Below are 15,146 nucleotides of genomic sequence, written 5' to 3'. Positions count from 1 at the left end.
CACAAAGGTGGTAAGTACAAGCCATTTTAGGTTAAGAAGTGCATTTTGAGCTTCTTACCGTGCTAAGAGTACTATTTTTTTAAGTTTTCAACTTTGTGAAATTAATGTTAGATGCAACGTAAGCCATTCAGTGATATTTGACAAAACAAACCTCTACGCAACAGAAATGTTTTTCTTTTCTCTTTTTTAAACATTAACCCAAAAAGCTAGCTTGATTCATTTATACTTCATAATTTTATTACTCTCTAATTTATAAACTCATTATATTATTTAAACTTCTGACAGAGCATCGATCAGTACTAATAATTTCCAAATGCAGAGCATTCCGATACAATATTGAACTGTACAAATGTCACCTTAAACCTACCCAACTATGACCCACCCATCAGCAGCTGTAGCTGTTCCTTCCGAGTGTTGCGAATGTGCTCGGCGATCATATTTTTGGGATTTTTCCTGCACTTTTTCGACTTGAGAACCTGGTTCACCTTCTGGCAGCGTGCCAGGAAGTCAACCTTTTTCTTCTTCAGCCGTTCCACCTTGAGCTGCTGTTTCGTCTTGGGAACCGCCTTTTTGTCAAATTTGGGAACTCCGGTTTTGATGCTGTCGGCGGTCGATTTCATCTTGAACAGCGAATCCAACGAGGGCAGGGCATCCAGCAAGGGTCTCATGTCTCCCGTGACAGCCGTCTTCTCGCGCTTTTTCTTCAGTTTGTCCTCTTTGAACGCTTTTTGAGTGAGTTCGATCTTTTTTAGGATTTCCTCTTTTCGGAATTTGACCTTTTCTTTTTTATTCAACCTGCTGATGGTAGTCTTGCGAAGCTTTTTGATTTTACCAGAGTCGATAGGTTCATCCTTGCTTGGTTTCGGTAGTTCCGGTTTTGCCTCCGATACCACTGGCTTAGCAACTTTAGCTTTGGATTTTGCCGAAACTTTGAAACTTTTCGGTTCTGGTCCATTCAGCTGAACAGGTATGGTGCGGTATATAGGAAAAGGACCGGATACTGCTTTGGAATCAGCAGCTTTTTTGTCTTGCTGGAGGTTTGGTTTTGATTGAAGCAATTTTTTGTTGAGTTTTCCCATATTTGGAGCTCACTGGCACTTATTTTAATTAGTTATTTTAATTAGTTATTAAAGAAATTTCAGTTTAGAATCCACTAAAAATATTTTACTGAAGCACGCGGCACAGTCAACAAAAGTTTGCGTACAACATAAACAAACGGCCCACTGAAAATAAAATAAGTGCTTGTGAACATGGCGGGATTGATAGCTCTGTGGGGTTCGTTCAAATATTACGTAACGCTAAGGGGGGAGGGAGGGGGTCTGGCGTTGTGTTACGCTTCATACAAAATTTCAAAATTTCCCATACAAAAGTTGTTACGTGGGGGAGGGAGGGGGTCTAAAACTGTCAAATTTTGCGTTACGTAATTTTTGAATGAACCCTGTGGTCTTAGACCGTTCAGGTCGAAAAGCAAAAAGAAATTTTCACGATTTCTCGACACCCCCTCTATCCTTATGATTTTTTGTATGAGAACCTGCATATTTTTGTATGGCGCGTAAGATTTTTTTAACCCTCTCTCCCTTACACTTTTACGTTATTAATGGACAGCCCCAACACAAAAAAAAACTAACGAAATTTATGAAATCCTTTTGATTTTTTACCGTTATTATAATAATGAATGTCATATCTGGCCAAACATTTCAATAGGTCCTATCTGCATATGAGAGGCTCTCTTTGTTCACTTTCTATTTTAATTATTACAATGTAATGATACACTTTTCAACTACTTTTGCAGTACAAATCAAAAGACGATTGTGTTGACCATCGTTCTACACTCAGCGAAAAAAACTAGCGAAATTCATCGAAATACCTTATGAAAATTTGCTATAACTAATTCTTATGGATGGCATAAGAATACCTTATGAAAATTGATCGTGCTTGCTATGACAAATTTCATAAGATAGACTTATGAAAAAAACAAAAAAATCTTAAAATGAAGCAGACTGTATTCGATCCATGAACGTCAAGATCACCGAGCCCGTGTTTTATCCACACGGCTACCGACGCTTGAGAATACCAGGTTGCTAAGCATGAATAAAAGCCAAGCTGTGAGACGATTTTACATCATAGAGTGACCTTATGAAATTCATCCGAATCATTTAAAGGCCGTTGCATAAGTTGGGCCTTATGGAAATCTTAAGGTTATTTGGCTGAGTGTATGCAAGGAGACAATCATAATTCAAATAAACAGCTGAGATATTAACGAAAGAGAGGGAAACCAAAGAGAGCCTCTCTTCTGCAGATTGGACCTTTAGAAATGTTTGGCCTGATATTTAAGATACAATTACGAAAATGAGTTATCATAAATTATCATATCCACTTATCCGCGAGCGGTAATGGCGGCGGCGGGCACAACCAACCGATTCGAATTTTGACGTTTCGTGGGGATCGCAATCGGTTGGCGCCACCGATCGGTGGGTGAAGGGGTGAGGAGGAGAATGAAACTGTTTTGACTTTCCCCCAAGAAACGTCAAATTCCGAACCGGTTGGATATGCCCGCCGCCGCCATTAACGATCGCAGATAAGTGGATAACATTCATATATTATGTTTCCAGTTCAAAACCGAATTAGCGACATTTTTTCTTTGACTTCCGCTGCTTTTGCCTTGCGTTAAACACAATGTCGGAAGTGGGGCGCTGTATAGAGCATCAGGTTTACAATACAGCGCCCCACTTCCGACATTGTGTTTAACGCAAGGCAAAAGCAGCGGAAGTCAAAGAAAAAATGTCGCTAATTCGGTTTTGAACTGGAAACATAATACCTAATTATGAAAATCACGGCTTGGAATATTTTTATTCGGCCAATATGCTCTTCGACCTGGTGGACTCGAACCTGTTTTTATTTTGTCCCGCCACCAAGCCCGCCTGTCACTGTCGTTAACAGGACAAAACAACCAAACCACTCGCTGCTACACAACATTAAAACGTATTTCAGCATAAATTAGTTGATTTTTATAATAAATAGTGATCGAATTATCTCATTTTTTAAGTATTACAATGTCCGACGATGAGCAGCCGCCAGTGAAAGTGGAGTTCAAGCCAAAAGCAAGAAAGCAATTCCGGAAACGCATCAAATCCGAAGACGAAGACAAACCCGATGACGATGTTTTGTAAGCGAAATATTCTAATTTATATCATAAATCCTCTCGATCTTTACGAAATTAATCATCATTTTAGGTCCAAACTGGAGGAAACCAAGGAAAAGCAGAAGCTGCGGAACAAACCCAATGGAGTAAACATTATGACTTTGGCGGTTGGCAAGAAAATTACCGTAGAAGAGGAAGTTACCAACGTAAGTATACTGGAACTTTTTGAGATTATTAGCCTACTTACAGTATTCTTTGAATGTTTTTTTAGAAAGACTTGTTCAACGCAAAAGCAGGAGGAATGGTAAACATGCAAGCACTAAAATCCGGTAAAATCAAAGCCGTCGATGACGCTTACGATACGGGAATAGGAACGCAATTTTCGGCCGAGACAAACAAGCGAGACGAAGATGAGGAAATGATGAAGTAAGCTTCGCTATTTTTAAGGAATTGATACACCGTCTAACCTTGTAACTCTTTTTTGCAGATATATTGAAGAACAGTTGAGCAAGAAGAAAGGAGTTGCCAAGGACTCCACTGAAGAGCCACAGCCAGAATCATCCCACAAATATCTCAGCCCAGAAGAAGCAGCACTACTGTCGTTACCTGCGCATCTGAGTCAGACGTCGTCACAACGGTCAGAGGAAATGTTGTCCAACCAAATGCTGAGTGGCATCCCGGAAGTTGATCTTGGCATTGAAGCTAAAATCAAGAACATTGAGGCAACGGAAGACGCGAAAATTAAGTTTATGCAAGAGCAGCAGCGAAAAAAGGATCTGCCGTCTCATTTTGTGCCCTCCAATATGGCGGTCAATTTTATGCAGCATAATCGTTTTAAAATTGATCAACCGGTGCAGCAAAAGCGACGTTACGCCGAAGTACAGCAGCATCGTTCCGGAGATGATAAAGTTCCGAAAAAGGCAACTGATGATTATCATTTCGATAAATTTAAGAAACAATACAGAAGGCACTGAAATTTAATTAGTCTTTGTGTATTATTGGCGATTCGAACTTTAATCTATTAAGGGCCCAATAGATCACTAAAATAACTAAAACGGCCGCTATGAAATGAACAGATAGCGCCACCGTAGTCTTGTGTGTTTGACGTAACTCGACTGCTGTCACTGTGTTACCGTCCATATACGGTGGCGCTTTTGTTTTGATGCGGTGAATAGCGGAAAAGTTGGCTTCAATGATCCATTGTCGAAAAACCCCTGAATCAATTCCTAGAGGCAAGGTTGCGACCATTCATTTGCAAAGATTTGCATTCATTTGCTATTATTATGTTTCCAGTTCAAAACCGAATTAGCGACATTTTTTCTTTGACTTCCGCTGCTTTTGCCTTGCGTTAAACACAATGTCGGAAGTGGGGCGCTGTATAGAGCATCAGGTTTACAATACAGCGCCCCACTTCCGACATTGTGTTTAACGCAAGGCAAAAGCAGCGGAAGTCAAAGAAAAAATGTCGCTAATTCGGTTTTGAACTGGAAACATAATATCTCAGTTCGAAAAACAATGTATGGATGAATTTAACCTTGTAGTTTTATCTGAAAGTTTGCCGAACAACATTGGGGTCGCAAACGTATAACAAAGTCGTGAGCGAGCTGTGAAGGCAACTCTTCACGCGGTGAATGTAAATTTCATTCACGCTGTGGAAAGTTGCCTTCACAGCTCGCTCACGACTTTGGTATGCGTGTGCGACCCCAATGTTATTCGGCAAACTTTCAGATAAAACTACAAGGTTAAATTCATCCATACATTGTTTTTCGATAACATGCTTCTGAACTGAGATAATAGCAAATGAATGTAAATCTTTGCAAATGGATGGTCGCACCCTTGCCTAGAGGAATCTCTGGTACTTCTCGACAAATTCCTGGTAGCATTAATGGAGGAATTCTTAGAAGAATCTTTGTAGTAAATACTAGAGAGGAGAAATCCTGAAGGAACCCGTTGATGAATTCCTGGAGGATTCTCTAGAGTAATCCTTGAAGAAATTTCTGAAGAAACCTCTTGAGAAATTCCGTGAGGAATCCCTAGATAAATTTCTGGAGACACCTCAGGAGCAATGCCTGGAGGAACATCTCGACTAATTCCTGGCGGAGTTCCTGGAGAAATTCTAGGGGTACCTCCGAGGAACTATCCCTAGAAGAATTCCTGGAGGAATCCCTGAATGAAATTCTTGAGAAATCTCTAGAGGAATTCTGGGATGAATTCCTGGAGAAATTCCTAGAAAACTTGCTAGACAAATTCCTAATCCCAGAGGAATTCCTGGAGTAATATCTGGATGAATTACTGGAGGAATCCCTGGAGGGTAAATTCCTGGATAAATTTCTGGAGGAAACCCTGGAAGAATTCCCGGAGGAATCCCTGAAAAAAAATCCTGAAGGAATTACTGAAGAAATTCTTGAAAGGATTTATGATGGAATCTGGAGGATTTCTTGAAGAATTTCATGGAGGAATTACTGTATGAATTTCCCAAGGAATTCCTAGAGGAATTTCAGAGTAAATTGCTGGAGAAAGGGATAAGGTGATTTTATTGCGTTCCAATTCCTTTGTTTTGGTGGTTAAATAAACAAAACAGTTTTAATTTCCGTGGATAGAATGACAGTTCAATCGATAAAGTGACAGTTCGCCCGAACAAAAAAAAATCCCCATACAAACTTTAAATGCAAATAGTTCCCGGCACCAAAAAATGATGAAATTTTGGATTTCGACTATTTTTTGGACGGAGATTCCGATAATGCAATAATCTGGATACCCCTAAAGAACCCAATTAGCTTGCAACTTTTAAAAGTGAAGGATGTGTTCTATTCACGAAGTACTATACGCTATGTCCAAAGGGAAGTATTATGAAAATCGAATGTACCTCTAATGTTATTCCCTAGAATCATAGGTTTGGACCTCTAGTTTCAGAACCTGTGCTGCTTAAAATATTTCATCTTGGGTTTTTTGATATTTTTGATTTTTTTCCTATTTTCCCATACAAATGTCGAAAAAAGTCATTTTTAGGCCAATTTCGTCCCATATAAAAATGTATAAAAAAAAACCAAGATGGATGACTTTAAATCGCACATATAGAGCTTGCTGACGTTTATTCACCTCTCTCTTTCAAGCATGCAGGCGGGATAGGATTTGTTTTCATCGGGAAACCTTTCCTGATGACAATAAATCCTATTCCGCCTGCATGTTTGAAAGAGAAAGGTGGATAAACGTCAGCAAGCTCTATTCTGAATCTAGAGGTCCAAAAATGCGGTTCAAGCGAAAAAAATTGGAGGTACATTCACTTTTCATAATACTTCCCTTTGGACATAGCGTGTACTAAGTTACCTTGTCATACCTTGAATATTCTAAAATCCACTGTGAAAGTGAGGTTCATCGAAAATCCAGTAAAACGGAAGTGCACAATACGGAAAGCATCCAGGTAACTTCGTGATTATTCTGTACTAAGACCACCTACCATTCTAACCGCCTGCATCACCCCTATAACCCAGGACCCCTGTGCTAAAGTTTAAAAGCCAGTGCTTACCTGTCTATAGCGTTGTACATACTTACTTACCAGCGTATTCCTCCAAGTTTACCCGGAGGATTGCCGGAAGTACGTCTTAACCCTGTGAGAACCAATCGTGGTCCGGAGTCTGGTCCAAACGTTCAAAGCGCCACTCCGTCGACCTGATAGACCGCCATTGGCCAATTAGACGTCGCCCAAGCCCTGAAGAGGTGCGGCCATTTTGAAAGTGTCCGGAGTTCACGCGCCCAAATAACCGTCGCGACTCGGACTGCACCGGACGGCCGCCCAACTCAACGCAAGGCAAGAAGCAGAGGACACAGTAGGAAAAACGGAAGAGAAGGTGAAGTAGTGGAGCAAGAGGAAAGGGGCCCCGCCAAAAATGAAGAAGAAGAGATAGTAAAGGCAGGAAATCGGAAATAAGAAAGTGGCAAAAGTAGTCAATAAAGGTACCTGTAGTGTGAAAGTTATAATAAAGTGGGTTTGTGTTTTAGGACAGACTTGTTAGAATCCCAAAATGGCCGACTTCGGCACCTACTCACGATTTTGAGGGCACAAGTCTCGTCGTAAACAAAATCAGCGCACCTGAGCTTCTCATTTTAAGCTTATTACAAGTGAGCAAGAACAGAATAATAAAATGCATTGTTGTTTGAAGCTTGCTTCTTGAGATTTGTGCATCTGAAGTTCTAATGCACTGTTGAAGCGGGAATTCAAGACGTTTGTCCTTAACGTAAAGCAGTGTTTCCCAAACTTTCAGGAGGTATCGCCCCCTTGGAGCTTGAGAAATACAGTTTCGCCCCCCTACCCTAAGTTAAATTTAATTTTTCCTAAATTAATATTTTAGTATATTAGTATTTTAGTATCGCTCTCATTTTCATTGAGTTTTTTTTTGCAAATGAATGGGTTGTTTGGATTAAAAAAACTGCATTATTGCATGTAAAACAAATACGTTTTGAAATGTTTGTGCTATACATATTCTTGAACAAAATCGAGCAAAATAGAACGGACTGTGAACATTTACGACCACTCGTTACCTCAACTAGCTGTTTCACCAGTATTTTTCAACATCCGAGATGTTTATTCACCACAAGTACTCAAATAAGAAATTGAAAAACAATTACAAAAATATGTTTTATGCAAAAAATACAACTCATGAATATATTGGTGTATTTCCTAATGTAGTGAGCATTGCTCAGTAACTGAAAATTTAAAATGCCAGTGCGAATTGACAAGCTTCCTATGAATTGGAGAACGTTTTATTATCAAATAAGAAGACATGCATCAGTCATAACTCGGTTTTGAGGGAATTCAACGCTGAATTTGTAGAAAAAAATCAAAATAGCTCCTAGTAATAGTCAAGGTTAGAATTACTCCGGAAAACCTCTGAAATATTTTCAAACAAATGTTCATCCGATTCATTTTAAACTTCATGTTTATGATTGAAATTTCCAAGATAAACTAACTGCATGTTTATTAATAACAAACCATTTTTGATTAGTAAAAAACCCTGTTCCTTTCATAATTTGTTCAAAACTTAATCTTGAATTTTCGCCATAGAAGTTTTTTATTTATTACATTTCCAAAATCACTAGGAATTCTCGCGGAAATTAGCATAGCAGTTTTATTTGTTTTTTTTTCTTGGAATTTTACCAAAAAAATTCACGTACACATCCAAAATTTTGCGACATTTAGTCTATCTCGAAACAGACGATTTTCAATAATCCTAAAAACAAAAAAATCTTGAAATATCAGGGAGTTTTGATGATTTGACATTCAATACTTTTGATATTTCTCAATCATTTGAAAAATCGCCCCCCTTTCTAGTATTTTTGCCCCCCAATTTTGCTTTTCCAAATTTTCGCCCCCTTCGGCCTGATTTTCGCCCCCTGGGGGGCGATTTCGCCCACTTTGGGAATCACCGACGTAAAGTGTTTAAGTGTTTCCTTGGCCGCGATAGTCCAGCGCGTACGCCGACCCTGAGGTAGTTGAAGGAGGGGGTCTCACCAGTGCTGGGCAGGGATCGCCCATTAGTTACAGAATATAATGCTGTAATTAATTTAATTCCTGTAATTCTAAGAATAGGATTGTAACCTCATTAGGCAAACTCAAAAGTACAACAAGTAGCTGTGCTTGTTTTGATAGTAGAACATAAACAACCGAAAAACTATTGATTTCCAAAAACACATTTTTCATTGATTTTGAAAAGTTTGGAAACATTTGCCAATTTTGTTCGAGCTTTTTAAATGCTTTTAGGGCAAGCTTTCTGACATAGAAATAGTCATTTAAAGTCAAGGAAAGGGTTAATCAGCATTGCTTTGTTGCTTACAAGGGAAGGTTACGATGGTGTCCCCCGGGGATTTCAACCGGACTATTTTTGTTGCAATGTACACACTTAAAACTGATTCTCGAGCTCGGCAAACAAATTTGCTGATTTCAAACGGCAACTCGATATTTTGCTGATATTTCAGCAAACAACACGTTTTCGCCGAGATTGTCCAAAATGCTTTACCGAAATACCAGCAAATTGTTTAAGAACTTGGAAAACTGACAGCATTTTTTGCTGAGCCCATCGGTAAACATAAATTTTACTGAAATCAGCAAACGAGATTACCGAATTTCGGCAATACAACTGTCAGTTTTGCAGCTACCATGTCTGCCAAAAAAAACACAACAGGTGCTGGTGCTGAAAGTGCTGAATCTACATCATATATTTCAAATCAAGTGATTTTTCAAACGAAGTGTGTGTAAATTTGTAAGAATGTGATATCTTTTTGTAAGTACTTATTGCTGATAATTTACATATTTAATCGATTACAGAATGCCAGTTTGACGCCATTTGACGCTGTACTTCAGGGAGGTGTTCGCGTTGGGGAAGCCGATAAATTATTGATTCAATGTGTTTGCTTGTGAAACGGAATGAACATTTAAAGCAACAAACTGATTATTCTGTACGACATTTCTTTGAAAAAATTGAAAAAAATATATACGAATAAAACCTTTCCATTCTGTTCCCGTGCGAGCGCAAAATATTCTTTTTAACTTTTTTTCTTCCATTCTGCAAAACATAAACAATACAAAATGCCGAGATTCAGCAAATCCATTCGTACCTAGAAATGATTTTGCCGAGCACTCAGCAAATATATTTGCTGAGAATCTCGGCAAAATATTGATAGCTGTCATTATTGTGATTGCCGAGTTCCCGGCAAATCTATTTTTTGCTGAGGTGGTTGCCGAGCACTCGGCGGTGCCAATCTCGGCAATCGGTTTGCCGAGATTCGGCGAAAAAAACTTAGTGTGTAGGGTATTGGTTGCCTTATTAAGCATGTGGCTCCCATTTCCATCCTACGAAAAAAAACCCTAATTAATCCACCTAGCGGTGATGGTGCCTTTCTCGTGCTTTAAAATATCCTTTCAACAAAACTCGAGCGACGTTGATGACATTGACATAAATACAAAATGAAAACTGCTTGCTAAATCTACTCAATATGGATACATTTTATATTAGCATAACATCCAATATTCAGAAAATATAAGACAACGATCCAAAACTCAAACCAAACAAGTGTCATGAAGCCGCAAAATTTTGAAACGTCATTTTAGATTTTCCGGTCATCATTTTATGACTCCGGATATCTACCCCAACTAAACTAACCGCCATCTTGAACATTGAGACACCATCTTGGATGTTCTGGTATTCATTTTTGGACTCTGTACCTAAAATTACATAAAATAGTCGCCGTATTGAATTTTGGCATGTCGTTTATGATTTTCTGGTTACCAGTTTTGGACGAAGACCGGCATTCTTCCCCATTCAAACTATAGTCATATTGCAGACCTTGTAAAACAGCGCACAGCTTGGGTTTTCTGGTTACAAATTTTGAATTCTGGACATATTTTCGTACAAAATATGCCCATAATGCAAGAATTAAAAATCCTATAAAATAGGCACTAACATGAACACTGGGCCATTATCTTGGACTTTGGACCGCTATCTTGGATACTCTGGTGGACTCCGAACATATTTCCCATACCAAATACACTTTTTTTTTACATAGTTTTATAGCTCAAAGTTCCTTAAAACAGCCACCATCTTCTGTTAACGCGATCAAATTCTTATTTTTCCATTCAACGTTGACCTATCCTGCTATAAATTCACACCTTAGGAATCTGAAATGGTATGATTTGATGAGATCGCTTTAGTTTTGTCTATATTTTGTTCTCATATATGAGAACTTAGACCTATTCGTCACTGTTGTTCATACCTAATCTTTATCAGGCCATTAATCAAAGCCACTATTTAATTTTTCACATGAACGTTGGTTCTGCTACACAACAGTTAGTCTCTAATGTGATCTAAGACTATTTTCTTGATAACCATTCATTAGATTATCAAAAAATCTGTGATCTGATGTGTCGTATGTATGGGTTTGGTTCATTTTTATATTTGGTAATTTCCGGTGCGATAGCCGGATCTGATTCCATGAGTCATGGACCATGACACTACCGGTTGTCCCAATTATGGTATGAGAATATTTTATTTCTATTTATTCACCTTTACCTAATCACCGCGATTTGATATATCGCATGAATGGGTTTGCTTCACATTTACTTCTAACCACTTTCGAAGCCACAGCTGAACCCGCAACACTACCGCCCAGTCAACCAGTGATCGTATACCATGTCGTATAAGTCGTATATAAAGTGGAGGCCATATACGTGCATGCCTCCATTTAGGCGCATGTAAAATGTACGCATATCGCCTCCACTTTAACATCTTATACAACATCGTATACGATCACTGGTTGATTGGGCGAGAATCTAATGTGGTCTGACCCTATTTTTCCATCAGGTTGTCGATAAGTCGTGATCAGTCTTGTTAGAGATCACAGTCATTTGAACCTTTTCGTTGATAATCGGCCTCCTTTGTCTCCGACATTCGCAACACAAGCAATCAAACTACTGTTCGAAACAAAAATGTCAAACGAATGCACTTCACCACGATAGCAGCTTCGGGAGACGGTTCGGCTTTTGTTATTCCTGTCTTCTTCCATAATAAGAGCTATGTGGGGCTGTCCATAAACCACGAGGTCATTTTTTTGGGACTTCTCAACCCCTCCACCCCCCCCCCCCCCCCCGTGGTCATTAGTCCATACAAAAATTTTTATTCGTCCATACAAAATCGTCATTGGCCGAACCCCCCCCCCCCCCCCTCATGACCACGTGGTTGCCCATTTGTGTGTCGTATTCAATGCAACATGCAATAATAAACTAATATTAACATTCATAATCGGAATTGGCTGAAAATCTATGCGTAAAGCTAGAATTAGACACATGTCATCGTGTCAGATGACATTGATTTGACCCTTTCTTATGTTTATTGATCTTCGTTCTACTGCTCGTGTTGTGTGTAGGTAAGAGGTAACGATAGCGCACGAATGTAACAAAGCCGACTGACACCCGACTGCGGCAACGAAATGAAGGTAGTGAAAAGTGTCGAATGTTTACAAGACTGGCCGTGATTTGATGTACCGCATCCTTGGTTTTGGTTAAATTTTACATTTTATTAACCGGATCTGATTCCGGGTTACTACCGGCTGAACCAAATATGGCCTTACATTATTGTCTTGTCAACTGCTCATCGGTTAACCAAAAACGCTGCAAATTGAAGGTGTCACATGCAGGGTTTGACAATTTCGACGGGACTCTCGAAACCAATTCCGGAACACTACCAGTTGTCTTTAGTGTGACGTAAGGCTATTTTCTGGCTAACTGTTCATCAGGTTATCGCAAAAGCCACGATTTGATGTGTCACATGCTTGGATTTGGTTTACTTTTACATTTGGCCTCTTCCGGCCACTCAAAACCGATTCCGAAACACTTGCTGGCCGTTCATTAGGTAATCTAAAAAGCCGCTATTTGATGTGACGCATGTACGGGGTTGTTTCTCTTTCAGATTTAACCACTTCGGCGGGAACCCCGGAACGGGTTCCGGAACACTACTGGTTCAGATATGGTCTGAGATGGTTTTTCTGCTCATTGTCCATCAGGTCATCGAAAATGCCGTGGTTTGATGTGTCGCTTGCATGGGTTTGGTTCAATTGTATATTTGGCCACTTCCAGCGGGACGCCTAGAACCGGTTCCGGAACACTACCGGTTCAGATATGGTCTGAGATGGTTTTTCTGCTCATTGTCCATTAGGTCATCGAAAATGCCGTGGTTTGATGTGTCGCTTGCATGGGTTTGGTACAATTGTATATTTGGCCACTTCCGGCGGGATGCCCAGAACCGGTTCGGGAACACTACCGGTTCAGATATGGTCTGAGACTATTTTCCTGCTTACCGCTCATCAGGTTATCGAAAATGCCGTGGTTTGATGTGTCTCATGCATGGGTTTGGTTCACTTTGATATTTGCCACTTCCGGCGGGACACCCGGAACCGGTTCCGGAACACTACCGGTTCAGATATGGTCTTAGACTATTTTTCTGCTTACCGCTCATCAGGTTATCAAAAATGCCGTGGTTTGATGTGTCGCATGCATAGGTTTGATGCATTTTCATATCTGGTCCCTTCCTGGGGTACCGTTCCGGAACACCTAAATGGCCATAACTCCGGAACGGTTGGACCGATCCGAACCATTTTCAAAAGGAAACAATGGGACCAGATTCCGCGTCGAATAAACCGTCGGTCATTAAAATCGGTTGAAGTTTACTGCCAAAAAGTGATGTGAGTTTTTTTGTACACACACACACATACACACACACACATACATACACACATACATACACACATACAGACATCACCTCAATTCGTCGAGCTGAGTTGATTGGTATATGTGACTCGACCCTCCGAGCCTCCTATCAAAAAGTCATTTTTGGAGTGAACATATATTATGTTTCCAGTTCAAAACCGAATTAGCGACATTTTTTCTTTTACTTCCGCTGCTTTTGCCTTGCGTTAAACACAATGTCGGAAGTGGGGCGCTGTATTGTATACCTGGTGCTCTATACAGCGCCCCACTTCCGACATAGTGTTTAACGCAAGGCAAAAGCAGCGGAAGTAAAAGAAAAAATGTCGCTAATTCGGTTTTGAACTAGAAACATAATAGCCTTTCCAGTACACTTGGTGTACGAGAAAGGCAAAAAGGATTGAAGCGCTGTTTGTTTTGTTTGTTATTTTTGTATTATTTGTTAGAAGTGAGCACCCATGAAAACAAAAAGAACGGAATCAATCGGTGCCGTAATCGCGTGTTTTCGAATAGGATGAATATGGGAGCGTGAGATTACTGATGGAACACATACCCTACATGTGGAAATATGAACAGTGCTGAAAAATTCATTTCGTCATATCAAAATTCAATCGCCTACAGCTAATTTTAGAAGCTGAACCTGAGAATATGGTATATGAAAAACTTGTGCGGCTAGACCAGTTCTGCTAGAAAGTCACGGAAAAACCGATATTTTTCGAATATTTAAGGTAAATGTCACGGACCACCTTTGAAAAATGCTAAATGATATTCACCGTGAATATCATTAGGCATTTTTCAAAGGAAGCCCGTGACATTTACGTTAAATATTTGAAAAATAGCGGTTTTTTCGTGACTTTCTAGCAGAACTGGTCTAGCTGCACAAATCTTTCATATACCATATTCTCAGGTTCAGCCTCCAAAATGAGCTGTAGGTGATTGAATTTTGATATGACGAAATGAATTTTTCAGCACTGAATATGAATAAATCCAAACCCTTTCGGGTGATGGGCCAGTGGTGTAGTCAGGAGGGGCCCTCAAAGGGGCAAATTAGGCAAAATATAACATTATTGAAAATGCTCAAACGTCATCAAAATGTAAAATTTAAAATGTATTGTAGTAGAAACAGACAGAATATGTGTGAATACATGTTTACGTAATAAATTTAGTTTACCATAGGGTTGCCAGGGTGAGATGGGTGATAAACAAGGTGATGCCTTTTTTATCAAAATTCAGGCCAAACATTTCAATAGGTCCTATCTGCATTTGAGAGGCTCTCTTTGATCACTTTCTCTTTCAATTATTGCAATGTAATGGTACACTTTTCAACTATTTTTTGCAGTACAAATCAAAAGACGATTGTTTTGATCATTGTTCAATGCAAGGAGACAATCATCATACAAATAAACAGCTGAGATATTAATGAAAGAGAGCGAAACCAAAGAGAGCCTCTCTTCTGCTGATAGGACCTTTAGACATGTTTGGCCTGAAATAACTTCAACTGGTTGTTAGGGGCGCAACTTCTTGGTAAGAGTGAAACCTTTTGACAGCAGCTCACTGTTTCTGCAGCTTCAAAACTGCAAGGAATTCAATATATATTCACCGATATTACAATAGAATTAGCATAATCTTACATTTTAGTAACACTATAAATCTCCCAAGATGCGACTATCCTAAACTTAATCCTTAATTCAGCCCCTTGGCACTTAAGCAAGCAAACATCCTCTACTATTCACTTGTGGGTTCTATTGCATT

The 15,146-nt window shown here is 39.5% G+C and overlaps 2 protein-coding genes across 2 annotated transcripts; one reads left to right on the top strand and one right to left on the bottom strand.

The window, feature by feature from the left end:
• Nucleotides 1–215: 215 nt before the first annotated feature.
• LOC109407427 (ribosome biogenesis protein SLX9 homolog) lies at nt 216–1,208 on the bottom strand. The gene has a single exon (XM_019680463.3). It carries the CDS (start codon nt 1,077–1,079, stop codon nt 372–374), a length of 708 nt encoding a protein of 235 aa, XP_019536008.3. The 5' UTR covers nt 1,080–1,208; the 3' UTR covers nt 216–371.
• A 1,688-nt stretch (nt 1,209–2,896) lies between these two features.
• Nucleotides 2,897–4,123, top strand: LOC109407459 (splicing factor C9orf78-like). The gene is made up of 5 exons (XM_062848908.1): nt 2,897–2,982; nt 3,047–3,166; nt 3,234–3,348; nt 3,414–3,568; nt 3,630–4,123. The coding sequence occupies exons 2-5, from the start codon at nt 3,054–3,056 to the stop codon at nt 4,114–4,116; spliced, it is 870 nt and encodes a 289-aa protein (XP_062704892.1). The 5' UTR covers nt 2,897–2,982; nt 3,047–3,053; the 3' UTR covers nt 4,117–4,123.
• The last annotated feature ends 11,023 nt before the right edge of the window (nt 4,124–15,146 follow it).

The sequence above is a fragment of the Aedes albopictus genome, chromosome 2, assembly GCF_035046485.1.
Source record: "Aedes albopictus strain Foshan chromosome 2, AalbF5, whole genome shotgun sequence".
Taxonomy (NCBI): domain Eukaryota; kingdom Metazoa; phylum Arthropoda; class Insecta; order Diptera; family Culicidae; genus Aedes; species Aedes albopictus.
The sequence above is the reverse complement of the archived record's forward strand: the minus strand, read 5'-3'. Positions and strand labels throughout refer to the sequence as shown.

Coding starts and splice junctions, on each gene's coding strand:
- LOC109407427 (XM_019680463.3), bottom strand. CDS start 1,079: ATGGGAAAACTCAACAAAAAATTGCTTCAATCAAAACCAAACCTCCAG.
- LOC109407459 (XM_062848908.1), top strand. CDS start 3,054: ATGTCCGACGATGAGCAGCCGCCAGTGAAAGTGGAGTTCAAGCCAAAA. Junction 3,167..3,233: donor AAACCCGATGACGATGTTTT/GTAAGCGAAATA, acceptor TCATCATTTTAG/GTCCAAACTGGAGGAAACCA. Junction 3,349..3,413: donor TAGAAGAGGAAGTTACCAAC/GTAAGTATACTG, acceptor ATGTTTTTTTAG/AAAGACTTGTTCAACGCAAA.